The sequence below is a fragment of the Periplaneta americana genome, chromosome 1 (assembly GCF_040183065.1).
Source record: "Periplaneta americana isolate PAMFEO1 chromosome 1, P.americana_PAMFEO1_priV1, whole genome shotgun sequence".
Taxonomy (NCBI): Eukaryota; Metazoa; Arthropoda; class Insecta; order Blattodea; family Blattidae; genus Periplaneta; species Periplaneta americana.
Window position 1 is genome coordinate 144,414,670 of NC_091117.1, and position 23,867 is coordinate 144,438,536.

General features: G+C 37.1%; 1 protein-coding gene across 11 annotated transcripts in view; it reads right to left on the reverse strand.

Moving 5' to 3' along the window:
• gem (transcription factor CP2 like gemini) overlaps positions 1–23,867 on the reverse strand; it is a 506,340-nt gene that overhangs the window by 156,903 nt on the left and 325,570 nt on the right. The window contains exon 1 of one of the 11 annotated variants that reach the window (XM_069828936.1): positions 16,961–18,016. The exons of the other annotated variants lie outside the window; for them this stretch is intronic. Within the exon in view, the coding sequence (XP_069685037.1) occupies positions 16,961–17,025 (65 nt within the window). The 5' untranslated portion in view covers positions 17,026–18,016. Of the gene's footprint in view, positions 1–16,960; positions 18,017–23,867 lie in introns of those variants that run through there. 11 annotated transcript variants of the gene reach the window in all.

Consider the following 23,867-nt stretch of genomic DNA (forward strand, 5'->3'; position numbering starts at 1 on the left):
ACAGGGCATGGAGGGATGTAGAACGTAGACTTGTCGAACCGAAATATTACTTGAAGGGAGATCATATGCATAAAATTAATCTAAGGAAACAGAGCGACTAATATAGGAAAGTCTTTGTTTTTAAATAGAGCAATAGATGATTGAAACCAATTACCTGCAATGGCTTTTGAGGGCCATTCCCTAACTAATCATAAGATTTGAAAATAAATTAGGAAGATTGTTGTAAATAGCAAGACTTTAAGAAAGGGCAGACTGTTGGAGATGAAATTTAGTTCAGTAGCAAGAATTATGAATTATTATTTCATTGTTATTATTACTATTGTCTATTACGATGATTATTATTATTATTATTATTATTATTATTATTATTATTATTATATATATATTTTTTTGTAAATAAGCTTATCTTGTTATTCGACTTATTGTATTATTCTCGTATTGTTGCTATTCATAGCTACTCTTGTAAACTTTATGCATATGTCTTTTGTAATAGATTATGTGATACTGCCACCTAGCATAGGCCTACGCCAATTTGCATTTAATAATACATTCATAGGCTACATTCATTATTCTTGTAAGGAACTAATTCAAGATTAGCTGCTTGAATAGAGATGATTGGTCCAAAATTGTGAAGTACGTAGCTCAGAGCTAATACAACTTATAAATGTATAATAATAATAAAATAATAATAATAATAATAATAATAATAATAATAATAATAATAATAATAATAATACAAACAAGGAATACTAAACGGACAAATTATGTAGAAAAGTTATATGAGACAAGGAATCGTCCAGGTGACTTAGCTATAGAAGATGAAGAAGCCGTATCAAAAGACGAAAAAGGATTTTCTGTTTTAAGCGGAAAAATTGAACTAGCACTTAAGGATATGAAGAATGAGAAAGCAACAGGAGTTGACGGAATCCCCATTGAATTAGTGAAATGCTTGGGTAAAGACAAGAAGCAAATTCAATCATTATGCAACGAAATAGGTATAGCCTATGAGAAAGGCGAATGGCCTGAAGATTTTACGGAGACAGTGTTGATTCCAATACAGAAGAAAAATAAAGCTAAGAAATGTAAGGAGTTCAGGACTATAAGTCTAATATTGCACTCGCCGAAGAGCTGCTGCCAGGAAGTCAAAAGGAGGATAGTAATGGCCAAGGAAGCTTTTAATAGAAAAAGGAGCATCTTCTGCGGAGCTCTGGAGAAAGGACTAAGAAAAAGACTAGTGATTTGTATGGAATGTGGCAGTATATGGGGCAGAAACAAGGACATTACAACGAACTGAACAGAAGTGAATAGAAGCATTTGAAATGTGGATATGGAAAAGAATGGAACGTGTGAAGTGGACACACAGAATAAGAAATGAAGCTGTGTTGGAAAGGTTGGGTGAACAAAGAATGATGCTGAAACTGATCAGGAAGAGGAAAAGGAATTGGTTGAGTCACTGGCTGAGAATAAATTGCCTACTGAAGGATGATGCACTGGAAGCAATGGTGAACGGAAGAAGAGTTTGGGATAGAGGATCGGTCATTTTTTGTGTTTAAGACTGTAAATAAACATATAAAAAATAAACTATATAAAACCGAACATATTGTAAGACTGCATGTATTAATAAACAAATTAATCTATAAGCTATTAACAATAGTATTTTGTTACGTAAATGTATTACTAAACCATTTCATCTACAACTGGTATGTAATACTGCATTTCGTTTACGAACAGATGCAGCATTTACAACGTGCAGTGTTTGTACTGTACTCTGTAATCACGACTTAAAAAATAAAAAAAATTAAGGACATAATCACACCAATTGTTCTTCAAGGACGTGAATCATCCATTTCAAAGAAAATATGTGTTTTAGACACGACAAATAGAAATTAAATTTTAGAAAATTTAATAAGTTTTACAATAACGAATGAAATCACAAAGGGAAAAATACGAAAATTACAAACAAACACCTTGATTACAAAACAAAATAAAATAATACATAATCACCGGGCAAACAACTTAAATAGAATGACTATGAAATACAGAAACAAGTTTCTTCATAGAAACCAAGTGGAGGGGTGAGACATTGGTAGTCCATGCCAGGAATGTCAAGTTCAAGTCGGAACAGAAGATTATCGTACAACCTTCAGTGATTTATGATGAGAAACTAAAATGACAGACACTTCATAGTTCCAGAATCAGTTGCATCCTTTATCCAGCCGCAAAATCAGTCAAGTACATTCTATTTTAATAAATTATATTTTTCTTTATCTTTTTAAAAATATATATTTTGATAGCTTGAATGAGAAAAGTATGCAAATTTTTTCTCCCTAGCTAAAAAAAAATTCAAGTGGATATAACGACTTTTTCCAATGGGTTATTGTTACTCAATCGTTTTATTATCTACCAAGAGAGTTTGTTCAAGAGTTCGAGAAATATGGGCGATAAAGAGTTACACTTCTGGACTAGTTCATTAATAAAAAAGTTTCAAGGCTCTGGGGTTGAATTCCAATTACCGTAACCATCCTTAGCGTTGTATCACAGTCTAGTATATACAGTCACGAAGCTTCAGTTTATGAGGGTACTAGGAACAATAGACTGTGCAGGTACTATTTCGCATTGTCTATAATGAGGCGATAGTAGTGATCCTAGTGGTTAGCAACTATCTATGGATGCATATTTACTACGTATTGAGCTTCGTGACTTTATATACTAGACTGTGGTTTTATGTAGACACTAATATTTTAGTTCGCGCTGCAGTCTAATCAGACATTGTTCGCCAGCAATATATGATGTAATTTACTGTATATATAAAAAGTGCTCAAAAAATATAGCCTGATCCATTTGGGAAGACATAAAATAAAATCGTAATAAAATGTATAAACAGGAGTGATACAGGATTTTAGTTAAATTATGATGTTGTAGTCTATTATCCCAGACCTGCAGAACTGTAGCTTCTCAGAGCGAATGCCTTACTACCCCTTCTTACCCCACCCACTTTTTCTACCAGTGCGGTCATAGCGTTCTAGTTACGCTCGGCTGCATCAACATTCATTCTCGCGGCGGCAGGTATACAATACGTTATCAAGAATTACAAATGAACAGATAATAAAAACCTTAGGAACATACCTATAGAAAGTAAGAGAACAATTAATGAGGGAAATAAATAAGTTAAAATACACGTAAAATAAACTTTAAAATGTATGTGTGCATATAATGTAAGAAAGTATACCTATGTATATATCGTCCCATTACTAATAAAGCCGATTAAGCCCATTTTTTGTGTAAAATAAGTTACGTACAGTCCCCGATTAGTCTTTCCGTACTCTACATTGTACTAAAATGAAATAAGTCCGAAATGTTTCATGCAGGCAACAAACCAATTACTTTTTTTTTTAAGAATTTATTATGATTTTTCGTGCATAAATAAAGTTTTAATTCCTGTTTTTACAAAACTTGTATTACTGGTCTTAACCGGTTTTACTAGTAATAGGACGATAAATAAATTGTACGTTGATAAGTGAGTGATAGCTATATGACCGGATGTCAGTGCTGTCATTCAACATTGTAACGCATTCCAGCCAAATATATATATATATATATATATATATATATATATAGACACACACACACACACACACACAATACGCGAACTGCAGTTTAAAGAGAACTGGAACATGGCAAAATCTAAACCCGTGAAGAAATACTACTTCCAAAGGAAATGGGAATATGATTATTTTGTTGTTGAAGATGAATTGCTTATTTACTGTGTCCCATCAAATTTATTTCTACTCGTCATTTCAATATTAAAGGACATTTCAACAAAGCCCATATTAAGAATTATGGAATGCACAAACTTTCGGGTAAGTTCATTATTACGAACTGTATATTGATTATTTATTTATATACTGTTAAATTAAGGACGTCACTCGTTGTGTTCATTTTGAATTAAAATTAATAGTGACTTCTAAGGTTCATTACTTAAATGCTATAAATTTATGTTTCCGTAGATGATGATAGGAGGAACGTTTTCGAAAATCTAAAGCAGGTTAGGTGCGATGAAATCTCAAAGAAACTACCGACAGAAAATCTAGCATAATTGTAAACCTTGAAACGAGATAACGAATTATAAATACAATGAATTTATTATAATCCTTTTTGAAAATTACAGTGCCGTCACTGATGGACCTTGCACGGGCAGAGAATGTAAACTACTCTACGCGGAAGTCGATCATCCCCAATAGAAGTGGAGTAAGGCTGACGTCATTTCCCCTACTTACGGGTTCTGCAGGCCTGCATTATCCCTACTGGTACTGCGTAAGAAACGAAAGAAGTTATTGGCAACTACTGAATAAACTAAATATCGTTTAGTGCAAAGAGACAGTTCAAGCAGGACCATACTTGGACATAACGAAAAACTTATTCGAACCACTGCAACAACAAGAAAACAGCATGGGTATCGTGTTCTAACAGGATGGTACATCTCCTCACTGGCAACAGACGTCAGTGATTGTCTGGGAGACATATCTGGCAACAATTGGTGTGATCGAGATAGACGAATCATGTTACCTCTAAATTCGCCAGACCTGATACCATCAGACTTCATTTTGTGAGATTTTGTAGAAAAAGTGGAGTATATGCACAGCGGCCCAGGATATTCATGATCTCAGAGGAAAGATGTCCTCAGGTTTTGAAAACTTAGATCTGTGTTATTAGGTTAGACAGTGGGAGGAATTGAAGGTTTCAGAGCCATAGTGGGCCAAGCGCCATATATTAAAAACGGAGAAAACAAAGATTAAAACTAAGTGATTACCATAATTTAATGAAGCCTATAGCAAGCAATAAAAAGTGTGCACTTTAAAACTAAATTATACATCAACTTTCATTAAACTATGGTATTCATATAACTTTAACTCTTGCTCTCTCCGTTTTTAATGAATGGCGTTTGACCCACTATGGCTCTGAACCCTTCAATTAGCCTCACGATATTAATTGTCTTGCACGCATTGGTATACAGGTTAAGATCCATTTTTGACAAAACTCTCACTCCATTACAATACATGTATGAATATAGATTATTGAACAATAAATAAGAACAGGTCTCATGTTACTACGGATCGCCCTGTACAACATATCGGGAGTCACAGATTAGATTGATCAGAAACTGTACGAACTATGTTCCCGGCGTAGTGAAGATCGGTCGTAGCGAGTCATGCTAGTTCATAACCGGTTTTGTACGCAATTGAGTTGATTATGATGCTAGTCTGACACGTTTACTGCTCTGTGTGAGGGTTCATTATGTAATAGCCTATAGTTAAAATTCAATATAATTTAGAAACAGAATGTTCATTTACGACAGATATGTGAACAAAAAATTCTCACAAATCGTGCAAGAGGATATTTTGTAGTAATTATCCCGGCACATATGTCCCACCACTTCGATGAGAGAATGATTAGCAAAGATCTGTGGCCTTCCACATCCCCGGACATAAATTGTTACGTGGGCAACCCTTAAACGAAAAGTACATGCAAACAAGCCACGTAGGCCTAATCTAGAGGATTTGAAGGGAAATATTTTCAAGCAAGATTTGCAAAACAGCAAAATAAACTTCAGGCCGTTTCCTGCAATATCTTCAAATAGATTGACGCATGTTTAAGAGCAGAGGCCGAATGATTGATAAGTTACAATGGTAAGTACCATTTGATTATTTTTGATAAGTAATTGAAGTATGTCAGTAAAGTAAGTTAGGGTATTAAAACAGTAACATCCGAGGGCGCAGAGGCTGACAACAAAACACTGCGATATCAATCTCATTGGTGGACACACGTTATTAGAGCTGCTTCTCACGATTACGGTCTTTTAAATTACATTCATCATTCCGTTATAATCCATCTTGTTCTGTGATTTTCTAAAATAATTTTCATTTGATCGCTTAATGGGTAGGCCTAATTATTCGGCTAGATTTTAACACTAAGACTATTGACAGTCGATGGAATTATAATCTGTTAACGGAATAAAATTGTAAAAAGTCCGATAATAATCATTTAACACCATTTTAACTACAGATACGATGAAACGGAGCGGTAAGCAACAGTATTACGCCGTGTCCTAAGTAAATGCGAGCACGAGCAATGCGGGAAACACGCATCGCAAATATCTGCGAGGAAAAGCGAAGGTGTCCAATGTAACTGCGAACGGCAGTTTTTAATGCAAAATATCGATTTTTAATGATCGACGTGGACGCATATGGAAAAGACAATTATGCATGAATATTTAATAACTCAGCTATTTATCAAAACATAAAAAAAGACTCTTTACCTTTACGAAAAGTTGCGCAGGTACCTAACTTCGGGGGGGGGGGGAAAACTTAATTTTTATTCTTAGGAGACAAAGCTTATCCTTTAAGAACACATCTAATGAGACCCTATACTAGAAGAGTTCAAAAGAAGATAATGGCCTCATATTTCAATTACCGTTTATCACTTTGAAGAATGACTATAGAATGGAATGTTGTTGAAATCTACTGAAATTATTGTAGAAAATGCATTTCACATTGTAAAATAATTTTCCATGGCGCTATAATTGACAAGGAATAGGATACTTCTACCAATGCCTCGGAAGATAATGTGACGCAAGGATATCATAATTTCCAGCACTCGAAGGCAAACAATCGTACGTCGAGAGCAGCAGAAAATGTGCGAGACACCTTTTATCAATAATTTTAATTGAAAGTAATTTAATGTTTAAGTAATCTCATTATCACGGGTTTTGAAAACAATAAACATTGATTAAAACCTATATAATTACATATTTATTTATTTTAAACTTAATTGAATATCCTGTACTATCAGCTACAGAGTTCCATTCTTTGTCAATAGCTAAACGATCCTTGTACTGAGGGTTTTTTTGTTCCACAATACATTTCTTGTTTATACTTCGGAAATTAACACTTCAATTGCTATTGCTTGCCGTACGACATCTGCGGTGAAAATCAAACCGTTTTAAATTCCAAACAATGCGTGCGGTGCGGCTTCACAGCATCGTATGAATCGCACGCGTCTCGTGTTCACGTTGGACAACTCCATTTATTACACACAGTTTGATTGTGAACGTCAACCGCAGTAAACGCATCGCACCGCACGAACCGCCTTGCTCGCTTTAACCTTGGACATGGCGTTAGTAAACAAAATCTACCCTGCGGTGGCTGAGTGGTAGGATCTTCAGCCTGCAGTCCTGGTCAATTTCGTTTATTAATCCATAGTGACACTTGTGACGGACAAGTCACAGCTGGGTTTCTCGGGATTTTCCCGTTTCCCCATATTAGGCATTACGTAATTCCGTCAACGTTTCTATATTCCGTTATCATCACATAACATTCCTCGAACGCTGGCTGGCGACGCACGGAGGGATGAGTGGGTTGCCTGCTCGAAACTGGGGTACGCAGTGAACTTCAGTCAGCTGGTGTGAATTTGGGAATGCGCCTAGCTTGAGAGTTAACTCAATAAATTTTGAAAGGTCACAGTGCCGCCCTTCCTAAATTCGATTCGATTCAATTCAGTTGGTATAAAAAATCTTTTCCCATAACCACAAATCTCATACTCAAAGCTCAATGGCGCTGAGTAATGCATGGACAACTGATAAATTAACACAAGGCATTCAAATCTTATATCATAAACTTCTAACAAAAGGAAAAGAACTTATTTTCATCTGGATACCCTCTCATTGTGGCATTGCAGGCAACGATGCAGCTGATAGAGAAGCCAAAGAAAGCACTGAAGATTCTACCATCCTCGAGAATACCCTCTTAAAACATCGAGATTTCATTTTCCTCATAGACAGTAAATGTAAACAATCATGGATTAAACTTTGGACTCTCAATCCTCAAGAAAACTTTTCGAAGTCAAATCAAAATGCTCTCTTATTATACCGATCCACAAGCTTAATAGAAAAGACCAGGTTTTATTATCAAGATTAAGAATTGGTCATACAAGATTAACCCATTCCTACCTCATATCAAGAAATGAACCACCAACCTGCGAAACTTGTCATTGCTTCCTCACTGTCAAACACGTCACCATAGCATGCCGAAGATACCACACCTCAAGGAAAAAGTACAACATATCTACATGCACTCGACAATGCAAATGTTCTTCTACAAGCAGTTCAATTCTTTCAAGAAATTTCTTTGTACAATATGATTTGATTGTAAAATTTATACTATTCTTATACTGTGTTCATTATTTTTTTGTTTATTTATTTAATTTTTTACCTCTAGATACATTGTAATATATTGTGTACTTTGTTTGTAATCTTCACTGCTTGTCTTGTATTGTTCTGTATATGAATATTGTGGTCGCAAAAAGACCCAGCAGTTATGCGACTTCAAATAAATCTTTAAAAAAAAATCTCATACGATGGAACGTCGATTCTTTTTGTTAAAGGCGTCCGTCAACTGACTAAGCTATGAATCGGAAAAAATCTACTTCATTATCGCTTTGTCCACCAAAAATCCTTCAAGATAAGCCGGAATCGAGTCCTGATGACGTTTTATAAAACCTGCTAACAGCCTGATAGAATTATTGGGAAAATTAGTGAACATGGTCCGTTCAGAAAATATTTCCAAACTATAAGATCATTTCAGGAAGACTTTACAACTAGCCTATGAGGTGTTGAACATCCTTCTGGAGCTGATCTAGGTTTTCAGGTTTAGCTTTCTTTAAAGCAGGTTTGAATAATGTTAAAGGGGGAAAAATTGTCCCGGGACAGGAACGATACACAATCTCGGTCCATTCTTTCCTTTTATATCCACTTACTTCAAGTGAGTCTGACAACCGCCAATGGTCCAACATATAGAGTGCATACTATACTGTATGACTTTAGTTGTGGTTTCATGTTTAACGCACATGTGCGTTGTTTTGCTGAAGTATGTGGACATAAAAGGGAAGAATTGGACCGAGATTGTGTATCTTTCCTGGATAGCTCAGTGGTAGAGCGTTGGCGCGCTTAGCCAAAGGTCCCGGATTCGATACCCGGTCACGGAATAATTTTTTCCTTTAACATTATTCAATTCTTCTGGAGCTTTGGAAGAATCTACAATCCGAATTTTAACTACAATGTTAGAAAAAAGACGTTGTGTAAAAGGTCTATGCAGCTTACATGCACATAGCATGTCCCTTTAATATGTCAAGCTGAACTATGGCTGTGCCCGAGTATCAAGTAAAGTAGAAGCACTCGTTCACAGCTGTGGAGTAACGGTTAGCGCGTCTGACCGCGAAACCAGGTGGCCCGGGTTCGAATCCCGGTAGGGCAAGTTACCTGGTTGAGGTTTTTTCCGGGGTTTTCCCTCAACCAATACAAGCAAATGCTGAGTAACTTTCGGTGCTGGACCCCGGACTCATTTCACCGGCATTATCACCTTCATTTCATTCAGACGCTAAATAACTTGAGATGTTGTTACAGCCAGCGTCGTAAAGTAACTCAATTAAAAATAAAAAAGAAGTACTCGCAGAAAGCCTACTCTACAGTCGCTATGCACGCCACAAATCTCCCAGCAATTGACTGAAATAAAGTTCCGGCTTCCTTTACGAGGAATCATCAGTAAACTGACATCTGAGCGAGGTTTGCATTGATAATAATCTATATTAAAGTACTATTGACTGTTTGCGAAATCCTACATTTGATATCCATAATACGAAGTCTAGAGTCTACATTTAAACTAAATATTTCGGAGGATACGGTTGCAAAACAAGAAAAGTGCTCTTGTATGACGTAACACTTGTGCAAATAGCTTTGTTCATTACCAGATAAGAACCAAGTCTATCCTTTATTATACACGGCTGTTGAATTATGCTCAATCATCTCGAACGTTGTCTAAAAAAAAAAAAAAAAACAAGTACAGTACTAGGTATAATTTCCCCCTCAGATAATGTCTGATTAGGCTTGCCTTTGCATTACGTGGACTGAACTCGAGACGAGTCTGTATACTTAGGCACGATTTGGCCCATTGTGTGTCCTTATATGCGATGACTGTCCAAGTCCGACGGGTAGTCTGGATGGAATTCGTGAATCCGACCTGACAGGTGGACCATCCTGCCGGTGACAGCATGTTTGCGACAGAACGGCTAATCAGGATTAAATCACAGCCAGTTTGCGTTGCTTTTGGAGGACCGATTGCGGTATATCGAAAAACATCTTTTAAGCCTGATAAACTGAAAGGATGTCCAAAAGGTAACAGCACCACCGATATCGTAATGTTCGCATAACGCAAAAAATAACACTTAAACTATCGATAAAAAAAAGAATGTTGATATTTCTGAACTAAGCTTATAAATTAAAGTTGGCACCACTGATATCGTAATGCTCATTTGTCTGTTTCAGTACCTACATCTACTCACGAAAGTTTTCTACAGCAACATGGACGTAAAAATTGTTCCTTCCATCTTCAGAAGCAGGTAATGCTTTCGCAGAACTTATGTCAATCGCCCGCACTAATGACATGGAAATTGCAGACTGTAATATGCTGAACACATATGCAGATGGAGACGCCCGGTTTCCTCCTTCTCTCTGGGCGGCGGAACCATCTGATGGCCTACGAACAACAAATGGGCCTGAATCCTTTCATTCATTCTACAATTCTCAATTTTATTCGCCACAACCTAACATTTACAAGACCATCGATGTTCTACTGGAAATGCAAACAATTGCCCGCATCAAGATAAACTCTGTAAATTCCGAACAACGTAACATGAATAAAAAAAGTACGACCGACAAAATTAATTTCATCGTTTCTCAATGGGAGAAATATCAGGATGGAGATTTTGAACTCTTGCAGTATATTGAAGTGTTGGGGATGAAATTCCATGCAACAAAGTTGTAGATTTTTATGAACATCAAACGAGATGGCATTATTGTCACTGAAGTATAGCCATATTTTTAACCAAGCAGTGGACATTCCTAAGCCTGTGAAAATTGGGAGGGAAAATATGGCCATATGTTAGAACAAGAATTGACACACCTCTAAGCAGTCACCACGTATTGCCGAGTCTTGCCGCAAACATGCCCTTGAAACTAGCAGAACCATGCTGCAAACGGGTTGTCCTTTTTGACGCAAAAAGATTACATTTCTAGAAAATTATCGCAAATGTGCTTCCCCGATCCTACTTCAGCCCCTGTTGGAGCCAGGTTCCGTTTCGCGGACGAGTAGCCTGATAAGTCTCAGGGGTCCCCGAGCCCCAAGCCCTTCCTGATCAGCCGACGCTGACAGGTGGGCCATCCTGCATCAGCCGCTAATATAGCCAGGTCCCGTCCGCAGACGAGTAGCCTGATGAGCCTCACGGGCCTGAAGCCCCAAGTTCTTCCTATATCAGCATCGGAAACCCGTACTACCCCAAGATTTCACTCCACCCTACCCTACTTTTCCTATTGTGGATGATAGATGAAATGAAAAGGGCGGGGGGAGATGGACAGTGTTGGTGGAATGATAGAGGGAAACGGGAATACCCTGAGAAAAATCCTTCGCAACGTCTGCTTTTTCCGTCACAAATTCCATTACGACCTAACCGAATCTGGATCGAATCCGATCCGCCTGGATGGAAGGCCAGCGCGCTGGCACTTTAGCCACAGATGCGGCTCTGATTAGGTATCTTTCCGGTCTCGAAAACTAGCCTACAAACTGACTGAACAAAAAAAAACGCCAAACAACACCGAACAAAATTCACATGTTCTTGACAGAATTTGGATTTGAATGCAGTTCATAAAAAAAAAACAGGATGCTGCATCGTGTTGCTACGAATTTGACGAGCTTCTTTAAAAGTAACTGGAGAAGCAACGAGCGACTAACAAAGCGGTTGTCACCGGCGTAGCTCGGAATACGGACGAGTTTGCCTCCTGATCCGGAGTTGCACAGGGGCGTAGGATCCATTCCCACTTGGCCTAATTAAATTATAGGATTTTTTCCGAGGTTTTTCAACTGTAAGACGAATGTCAGGCCATCATATAGCGAATCCTCGGCCTCAACTCAACGAACACCAACTCGTTATCACTAATTCTATCAATGCCAAATAACCCAGTAGTTGATACAGAGTCGTTAAATAGCACTAAAACAAAGCAGTTTCCACTCCTTAACCAAGTTAACGATGAAATTTCTTTTTCCACCAATGCATCGCATAAGCTACTATACAGGGTGTAAGGGGGAATAAGTGCAGTCCTTTTCACAGTCATCGGGGACGGTCTACCTACAGGATCAAAACATGTCGATACAACATAGGGTCAAAACTTGATAGTTTTCCCAGAAAACAAAATATTTCTTTTCTTATTTTATTCGCGTTATACTGCTTATATAGTTAGCAAAATTACGAAAACAATTACATCAGTAGATATATCTAGCAAAGAGTTAATATTAGTTTAAATAAATATTTGTGTGTTCTATTATGTTTTCGTGAAATTAAATAAAAATTTGTTAATATTCTGGCGTGAGAGACGTGGCAATGTGTTCAGCAGGCAGTGCTGTGCATAGACATAAGTACGAGTCAGCCGAGTTCAAGCTCCCTGTCCCTAGGTGTACTGCAGAGCGGATGGCAGTTCGATACAGGGTATTCAATAAACAACTTACAATGTCATTCACAGTTTAGGAATATCATATGTTATTAATTTATGGAGAAAGTCGTCGTAATTCAAGTGCGGCAAGAAGGATGTACCGTCAACGTTTTCCTCAAAGAAGGTTACCTAATCGGCGAACTTTTGTAGCAGTTTCTCAACGATTTTTAGAAACTAGGAATCTCTTAACCCGTTTCGAAAATCACACAACCAGAAATTTGTTTTAAAATGATGCTGCTTTACGGAAGCGGGAAATATTAAAATTCTGCATTAGAAAAAAGTTCGTGTGATTTTATGCAGAAAACCATTAGTTTATTTTTTAGACACAATAAAAAACGGAGCAACATTGTTACATAAAATGTAAATTTACCATAATGTTCTATTAATGAGATTGAAAGTTTGTATTTGCTGCTCGTTTTATGTAAACAACAGTATTATCATGGTCCGCGCCTGCATTAGAATAGAGCTTCTGTACAGGTATGTCTGTACCCGCTTGAGCTGTAGTGTGTACTTATAAACCTACTCCTCCCTATCCAGCAACGTTGCAAGACGTTTAATATTGTAAACTTTAATAATTAGTTAAATATTGCAATTATAAAAAAATTGTAAGGACATTTTTCTTCCTTGTGACATGAATAATCATCAGTTAAAATAATGGCACTTATACTCCTTACACCCTATATTGTATAGTGATATACCAAGCATCGCGAGTTACGACATTTCTTCAACTTACTGTAACTTACCTTGATTTACGATATCTTTACATGTTCTCTGCAAGAAAGTAAAACGAAATTCTACGTTTATAGGATTTAGTGAATATCTGAAGAGTGTGTACATGAGTGTTCCACTGAGAACTGGGTCGTACCATTGCGTCGTCCGTCGGCAAAATCATCCTTCAGCACTCGTCTATATTTTTTAGTGGACAAGTCCTAACATTTCGCTAATATAACCGGCGCGACGAGTTACTCTTTGTTTTCCTTTTTATGAATGCCTGCACTTTTGACCAACAAAGCTAACCTTGTCTTTATCATATAATGTGCTACAGAAATACAGACGTTTAATTAGTGTTTGCTTCAATGGTTCAGCATGCATTGTGTAAGGCAGTGCTTTAGTGAGCCGGTATCAGCCGGGTACGCATCTGAAACCTTGGAAACAAGCCGGTGGGCATACCGTTATAGAGTATTCGGACCTTAAATTGCAGTACAGCGCTTATGAAGTGCGTTGTTGCGACGTCAACTACAGAAGAACGCGTGCAAGAATGGCTTAAGCTTATCTATGAAACGTTTCTTCTTAATTTGAGAATCCATTTTACACTCTGCTATCTTATAGGGCTATATCTTATTTTATCTTGCACAAGTTTTACTTTAAGAAACTCTACGCACAAGCACTAACACACACACATAAAATTACTACCCTTACTTGTATATAATTGGATATATTACACTATAAAATTGCTTATGATCGTCAATGCACGTGACAGTCTCAAGATGTAACTCCGTGATCTTCATGAGGAAAAATTCGAATGTGTGTATGTTTTACGATAGCTGCAGGAGCTATCTCGACGCGTCAAAACGAAACAGAATAGATATCCACCCTTTCCTAAGTCATAAATATGGAACTAAATAAGCTACAGACTTGGGGTTTGTTTTAAAAATAACTTCCATCTTCGAAGGACATTTCTCCCGCTTTGACCCCATGTATAGAAAACACCGAAAAAAAGTTTTCCGCTGGCTGACTTTTTCGTGTTTTCGTGTAAAAATTTCTGACTATGACTAAAAAGAAAGAGATTCTGCATTTTCTTATCATTAAAAAGTAGATTTAAACTTGCGAACGTGGAGAGTGAATGTTTCTTTACCAACAGTAGAAATGAAAAGTTTCTAACGGATTTAATATAGGAGTTAAGACGAGATATGTTTCGTGTAGCGAAGATTTTGCATTTGGGGTAAATTTTCATTATATTGACATTTTCACCCTTAATTACTTCGTAAGACTTTTTAATTTAAGCCAACAGAACCAGCTTCAAATTCTCTACGTAACTATACATTCATGTGTTTTAATCGATTACTATATATTTTTCGAAAATGTGGAAACCTCGTTAGATTAGAACAGGATAGCACTTATGGCGAAATTCATGAGAAGGAAAGAGACAAATAGTTTCCATTCTTCGCTCTACTGCAATTTAAGGTCCGAATACTCTATAGTATGTAAGACTGATAAAATGTGAATGTACTATACCTTTACATAAGGTTACCATCCATTCCAAACAGCTTATTTTATTTACTTTACATTTAATTTCATATTATGGCTAAGATGAAAACTCCTATATATTATTAATTTGAATTAAACTAGAATACATTTTTCTTATAAAGAGTCAACAACTTTTAATAATTCGGGATGGACACGATTAATGCTGTAATACGAGCTAGACTGCTACGTTATTTCAAATTGTATTAGACTACACAATGTGTCCAACATGGGAAAGAATGGAAGTGTAGGAAACTGTTTCGGATAACAACGTTAACTATAAATGAGGACCTAACATTGTAAATATGCTAAGTGCCAAAAACAACTTTATGAGATACTTATGAAAAACATACTGCGCAATGCATGCTGAGATACCTGCAACACCGTCTTTTGGCGCACGAATGAGTCACTTACAGTTGAGCTACGACAAAGACAATTTAAGTTAGTATGATATTCTCATATACAGTAGATGTTCCTCCCTTAGATTGAATAAAATAAAATTTAAAAAATTGGCACTTAGCACATTTAGAATGTTAGGTCTTCAAATGTCTTACCCATTAAATAAATATATAAGAGATGAGTAACTTTCTATTAGTGCATTTTTTAAATTATGTTTCTTGCTAAGAGGTTATTTGTGGTTTTTACAATTTAAGTTTTTAAATAGGCCATGTTATATGCTATTCCAACTTGAAACTAATAATTCTACATGATTATTATCTTGAAATTATCACCACCAGCCTTTCTATATTTAAGCTACTCCTATTAGTTGCATACCGTCATCTATTTCAAAGCCACTTTAAGCATTGGTGTAAGGTATCTGTTGAAACAGATATTTACGTATGATACGACGTAATTTATTTACTAACAACACAATTTATTAAGTTTGAATAAGATTCACAAAATGTTGCGTGAAATTACCGCGCCTCAGAAGAAAATGATTCAGACATTACTGCGGCAAACTGGGAGCATATTTTAACTCAGCAGGGCTGACGCCAATGAAACTTGTGAAGCCTGATGATACTTGTGTGGAATCTGTATTGAAACAATTATCGAGCCAACATTTTTATGACACTGGTATAGTCTGGGGTTACCCAACTCGACTCTCACTCCTAGAGTCACTTGGAGTGGATTTGTGTCCCACTTAAACTGATTAGCCTATCTGATAAGGTTTTCCCCGAGATTTTCCCAAAGTGTAAGGCGAATCTTCGGAATCACCTTACCAAATACCATTCCGCAACCACTAATTCCACTGATACTAGATAACCGTGTAGTAAGTAGTTGATAACATAGGGTGCTATGCATAGACATTTTGCTAGCCCGCGCTACGTGCTAAACTAGCCCCGGCTATCGACTGATTACTTGTACAGGATTCATATCATATCATATAGCTAACACTGGTTTATGAATACGAAAAACGTTAGTTCGCTGATCATCCACCGGAAGCCCGCACTAAGAATGTATATGAATATGGCCCAGAGTTTTTAAATAACAGACTGAGAACACCACAGCTGGCTCAGTACTAGGGCAATGGGCTTATAAACCAGAATGGTCATATAAACCAGGGAGTCTGAGTTCAAATCCCGATCCTCCTTGAATTTATCATTTGTGTTGAACAGTCCGTGGTACAGGCACCACAGGGGTCCCCCCCCCGGTACTCCGTTCCCCTGTGATATCCCAATAATTCTCCATAGGCAGGCAACAGCCAAAGGTTGAATATGAAGAAGAAGAAAAGTAAAATCGTGAAAAACTTAACAGTTTGCTCAAGAACAGATAAACAGGAGAAAATCTAATAGATGTCAGAGAATTTCCACGTCACTATTCTTTTAAAACTTCACTATAATTGGATATTTTTTCCCTAAAAATTAGAAAGAAGCTGACATTTTATTAGGTTTCCTTTTAATGATTGTCCTCAAGTTTTACAATATAATCTGTTTAATCGTGTCTTTTCATTCATTCATCATCACAGAAGAATTCTATTTTTTTTTTTATAATTCATCTGGGTTAGGAAGCCACAAAAATAATAATTAATGAGCACATAGTTGTCATCCCACAACGATTTACTATTGTAACTGATAAATCTGTGTATCTTATTATGCAGTGTATAGTATACATTTAAATATTTACCTTGCGGGAATATCTTCCATGAAAAGGTGCATTTTACGCTGGCAAAATATATGCAGATTCACCATGCCGAAATTGATGCTGATTTGCAGAAGTCAATTAAATACTGTAAACAGAAGTACACTTGTGCTTCTTAACGTGCACTTTTCCATGTGCAATACTGGTTTGTTTTGCATTTACATAGCACTACAGAAACAGTCCAGCAGCGAGTAAATTGAATGTCACGACCGGATCACATTACCCACAACACAGGAGAGGAACAATTCAAATGACTTACGAGGAAAAATATTGCAACTATGCTGTTATCTTGAATCATCTATATAAACTAGTTGACGCTGAATATACTTATTGTAATATTATTGCACACATTTTGTAACGTTTAGTAATTCTATATTGGCAGTTCAAAGTTATGTTTACACATTCACAAATTGCTTGACACAGAATTAGTTACGAATCTATGAGGTATTGAATAATTATAGCGATTTTCGTGAAAACTGATTAACTATTAAAAAATACTATAAATCTTTGGTACTTCTTCACTGAGGTAGAAAATATGCGTCATAAATAGGTCGAAAAGACTCTTAAAAAAGAAAACACTAATATCTTACATGAATCTCAAATACAGTTCCGTAATACGCTTCTATCTATGAACGTCTTATTTCCACTTATTTAAAGTCACATTTTCTTACTCTTACGAACATCACATTTTTATGATAAATTTTTTTGTAAATTTTAAGTCACATTTTGTCCGAATAAACAAAATATTCACTTTACTTTTCTTCAACTACACGCGTACAAAATATATGATGTTTTCATTTCCAAGTCACATTCTCTTTATGAATAACAACGCTTATGTAACCCATCAAACACGCTAACACAAGTTTTCACTTTCTGGGGTTGCTGACACTGTAATCTACACTAACACTTTCATTCTAAAAGCACGGATTTATATGATATATCACATTTATTCATAATGTTGTTAGGACACTCACACTACACTACGAAGACGTGCCTAAGCTTAGATGTAGCAACAATACACTCTCGTCCTTACGGCTTATAGTGGAGTGAGGACAAATTGAAGTGGGAGAAAAGAGGGGCCCATGCGAAAGAGGAGGAGGGTCTACCGGTAGATATACAGTAAGCGAAACTACCAATGAAGGCAAACCAGTTCAAACTGCTTCCAGTCTATTATATCCCCACTCTAACCACCACACACACATACTCTCTCTCTCTCTCTTTCCATGACTTCTTTTTCCCATCCCTACCATGCTCTCCGTAATGCTGATCATAACTTCACAGTATCAGCTCTCAGAATACGCAGGCGCAATGATTAATTAATAAAAACAATAATGTATGAACATAGTGTATTTCTTCGCTGAACAAATAACAAACAAAAATTCACGTATTTTTATTGCACTTCACACAAGCTTCAAGAAGGATTAGATAGGTAGGCGACTCATAATGTTAAAAAATGCTTGCGGATTCAGCTGCTGATAACACACCTGTTCACTTATCTATGCCAACATGGACGAAAACTGGATTTATCAGTAGCCTGTGTGTCAAATACAATGCTGTGACGCGAGAATGCGGGGAAGTTACGTAATGGACGTAATTTTAGCCTCAAAATGTACTTAAGACTCAATTCTGTCCAGTACTAATAAGGAGGTACAGGTGTAAGTGAAACTTGTAGTAAGAAGAGCAATAAAAATGTAATTTTAATGGGGCACAGAAGGGTACGACTTTAATGCCAAGACCCAAGCTTCGTTTGAATGGAAATGTAATCTAGTCACCACAACAACTTTCGGACCAGTTTGCCCCACTATCACGAATCTACATTACACGTTAACAAGTAGCCAGACTCGGCCAAGTGACTTCATAGACAGTACAGTTATGTTTCATCTTCTCACTTGTCTTTTCTTTCTGATCTCTCATTTTAGGTCTCTCACTCTGAAAACTATTTTGTTCACGTCGTATACGGATCTAACTATTGTTTACACTAGTATTTCCCAACAGCTGGTGGAGATATGAGTGAATTATTTTTCAAGTCGAACTAATTCAATTAAATTTACTGACAAGACGAAGACCATGGTTATCGGAAGAAAAATAAAGAAGGTAAACTTGAGAATTCGAAATGAGGCCATGGAACAAATGGACAGCTACAAGTACTTGGGGTGTACTACAGATAGTGACATGAGCTGTTGCCATGAAGGCAATGACAAAGAAAGCTTTTAATACAATACAAAAAGGAGTATCTTCTGAGGATCTCTGGAAAAAGAACTAAAGAAGAGACTAGTAGTGAAGTGCTTTATGTGGAGTGTGGCAATGTAGGGGGGAGAAACATGGTCATTACGACGAAGTGAAAAGAAACGACTAGAAGCATTTGAAACGTGAATATGGAAAAGAATGGAGTGTGAATGGGTTGACAGAATAAGAAAAGAAGCTGTGCTAGAATGAATGGGTGAAGAAACTATAATGCTGAAACTGATAAGAGAAAAAGAAATTGGCTGGGCCACTATTAAGAAGAAACTGCTTACTGAAAGATGCACTGGAAGGAATGGTTATCGGAAGAAACGTTCGGGACGGAAGAAGATATCGGATGATAGACGGCATTAGGATACATAGTTCATATGCGGAAGAAAGGAGAAAATAGGAAATCTTGGAGAATGCTGGGTTTGTAATGAAAGACCTACCCTTGGGCAAAGACTATGAATGAATGAAGATATGTTATAGTTCAGTCCTGGGCACAAAAGAGGAAGTGAGAAGGACGCAGAAATCCCTGCCCATGTCCTTTTCCCTTATAGTGTCTTATAAACAAACGCAGAGTAAGGTTCTGTGGATCAGTGGTGGATTTTAGGCGACCAGCGAGAGTCGAAAGTTCGTAAAAGCCTAATACAATCTGTCACTGACCTTCTTGTCTGCTAGTACGTCCACTTTTTGTGTAAAATAAGTTAAGTACAGTCCCCGATTTGTCTTTCCGTGCTCTGTATTCTACTAAAATGAAGCAAGTCCGAAATGTTGCATGCAGGCAACAAACCAATTACTTTATTTGAAGGACATATTATGATTTTTCGTGCATTAATAAAGTTTTAATTCCTGTTTTTTACAAAACTTGCATTACTGGTCTTAACTGGGTTTACTAGTAATAGGACGATAAATAAATTGTACGTTGATAAGTGAGTGATAGCTATATGACCGGATGTCAATGCTGTCATTCAACATCGTAACGCACTCCAGGCAAATAAATAAATAAATATCTAAATAAATAAAAAATAAATAAATGATAAATAAATATATAAATAAATACACAATACGCGTACTGCAGTTTAAAGGTACGTTTTCCTCGGTGCGACTATTGCGATGATCGTTCAACGATGATCGTGCAACGATAATCGTTGAGCACTATTTCTTTGTATTTTCTAGGGTCGCGGCAGTCGCTCGGAGGAAAACAGCTCCATAGGAAATACAAAGAAATAGTGCTCAACGATTATCGTTGCACGATCATCGTTAAACGATCATCGCAATAGTCGCACCGAGGAAAACGTACGTTAAAGAGAATTGGAACAGGCAAAATCTAAACCCGTGAAGAAATACTACTTCCAAAGGAAATGGGTATATGATTATTTTGTTGTTGAAGACGAAAGAATTGCTTGTTTACTCTGTCCCATGCAATTCATTTCTACTCGTCATTTCAATATTAAACCACATTTCAACAAAGCCCATATTAAGAATAAAATTATGGAATGCACAGTTTCGGGTAAGTTCATTATTACGAATTGTATATTGATTATTTATTTATATACTGTTAAATTAAGAACGTCACTCGTTGGGGTCATTTTGAATTGAAATTAATACTGACTTTCAAGGTTCATTACTTAAATACTATAAATTTATGTTTCCGTAGGTGATAATAGGAGGAAAGTTTTCGAAAATCTAAAGCTGGTTAGGTGCAAAGAAATCTCAAAGAAACTACCGACAGGAAATCTAGCATAATTGTAAACCTTGAAACGAGATAACGCATTATAAAGACAATGAATTTATTACAATCCTTTTTGAAAATTACATGCCGCCACTGATGGACCTTCGCACGGGCAGAGAATGTAAACAACTCTACGCGGAAGTCGATCATCCCCAATAGAAGTGGAGTGAGGCAGACGTCATATTTCCCCCATTTAAGAGTTCTGCAGGCCTGAGGTAGAGAGAAAAGATACAAAAGGAATCCATCAAACTCTACTGAGAGAACTTCATTATGAAGATGTGAAATCCTATATATACTATTTAATAATGGATGATGAAACATTTCACGTGACTCACAATGTGATATTAAAAGTTTTGTGGTTTTCACAAACCATGTGTACTTAATGCCTACCATTTTCTTTCTTCCCAGTCACAGATTTTATCAAAGGTATGATGACGACCATAACTTTTATCACAGAACTATGTCACAGCTAGATGTGATCAAAGATGCTATGTTACACTGTAAAAGATTTTATCACATACATTTTATCAAACTTCTGTGACACAGAAATATGATAGTGTAGACAGAGGAAATGAAGATATGACAAAGAAGACACTTGTGAGCGAGGTCAAAAAAAGTCTATGTTTTACATGGCCAAGGTTGTAATTGTGATGTAGCCATGCTCAGAGTTTCGAACTTCGGACTTTCCTAATATGGAACTAGGACACGGTCGGTCCGTTGTGTACAATGTTTACATTTAGCAGCTTGTTTTTCGATATTGGGCAGATTGATCCGGATAGGTTCGACCTCGAGGCGGGACTGCATACGTTAGGGTACGACGAGTCCTTGCGGTGCGCTGCACACTAATAACTTACATTATGCGCTTTTCAGGAAATTAGCACTCCTCAAATACATGTCACCAATTGGGTGTAACTTCTTCAGTCATCACGTGCATTTATTTCTCTGTTGCTCTCTTACAACTTCCAGAGATAATATCATGTTTCAAAAAATATTTTCCTTTACAAAGAGAGAGTACTTTCTACGATGTTGCAAATATAGAGTACGAAATTTTTCGCGGAAATATAATATGTTTTCAGCATCTCTGATGCCGAAAAAGTGGTTCTAATGTTTCTTCTAGTCGCGTTTATCGTTGAATAGTGGGTTGCGAGTCATCTACTCCTTTTATACTTCCGATAATATATCTTAATATGTAAGTTATCTCAAATCCCTAAAATTAATAATGTTTTGTTTCATTCGGAACAAACAACGGACATAATCAGAAGCTATCTTTCAAGAACAGATATCACTAGGGTCCTGCGTCTGGTTACTTTGATAGCCTACAAGTTAGGTGTACATTGTTAATACCAGCTTCACTTGGTGCGAAGAGCAAGTTGTGAATCAACAGTGTGTGACAGTGGCACAATGTCCAACACACTACGTGCAGAGGTGCACACATTACGAGTGACTAAGTGGCCGGGATCCGACGGAATGAGCGCCGTCTTTCAAATCACTTAGGGCTTCCGGTGTATGATCAGCGAACTAACGTTTTTCGTATTCATAAACAGTGTTAGCGATATGATATGAATCCCGTACCAGTAACCAGTCGATAGTCGGGGCTAGTTTAGCACGCTCGCAGCGCGGACTAGCGAAATGTCTATGAATAACACCCTAAGTGATTATTTAAGCATAGGCCTATCATATTATTGTGATATACCGAAATACATATCATATTTCCGTGCAGGAATTCTGCATTACCATATGATGAAGGATGGGTGGAGCGGAGAAAAATTCTCTCCGGCACCGGGACTCGAACCCGGGTTTTCTGCTCTACGTTCTGACGCTTTATCCACTAAGCCACACCGAATTCCAGTTCCGAAATATCATATGTACTTCGGTACATCACAATAATATGATATGCGTATATAATCACTTAGTGATTTAAAAGACAGCGTTCATTCATCGGATCCCGGCCACTTAGTCACTTGTAATGAGTGCACCTCTGCACATAGTGTGTGCCACTGTCACACATCTGTGACACAGTGCATGAGGGTTGGCCATTAAAGGGAAACTAACAAGCAAACATTCTGATGGGGGCAAATAAAAAAGTATTTTTTTTTTCTTCCACCATGTTAATAATGTCAAAAGAAGTGCTTATACAAATTTTGTCCACTCGACTGCAATTACGACAGCCGTAAAAAATAAGTTCACCAGGGGTCGTTTAACAAAAAGAAAACACAATTTCATTGGAAAAATTTATCGAAATAGACACAGTTATTGTTGAGTTATTTTTCAACATATTCCCCACCGGAATTTAGACAGACGGCTCTCAAACGCTGGTTCAGATCCCAGGCGGCTGACTTATACGACACAAGGATACAAAAATTGAACCCATGGTATGACAAATGTCTCAATTCCAGTGAGGGATATGTTGACATATAGTGCAACAACTGCTGTATCTGTTTCGATAAATCTTTCCATGCAATTGTGCAATTTTTCTGTAAACGGCTCGAGAGAAAATCACTTTCTGGACAGTCTTGTAATTGCGGTCGAATAGCCAAAATTTGTATAAGCACTTTTTTGACATTATTAACATGGTGGAAGAAAAAAAAGAAAACTTTTTTATCTGTTCCCTCAGAATGTTTGCTTCTAAGAGGTGGAACTTAAACTGAGAGGATTCAATCCGGCATCGAAACTGGAATCCGGTGTGGCTTAGTGGATAAAGCGTCAGCACGTAGAGCTGAAAACCCGGGTTCGAGTCCCGGTGCCAGAGAGAATTTTTCTCCGCTCCACCCATCCTTCATCATATGGTAATGCAGAATTTCTACACGGAAATATCATATGTACTTCAGTACATCACGATAACTCAAATTCTGCTTGACCGCCAAGTCACAACTTCACTGTCTCGACCTATCACACGGGGAAAGTCGAAGGAAAGTCGATTTGCTTCAAGCACTT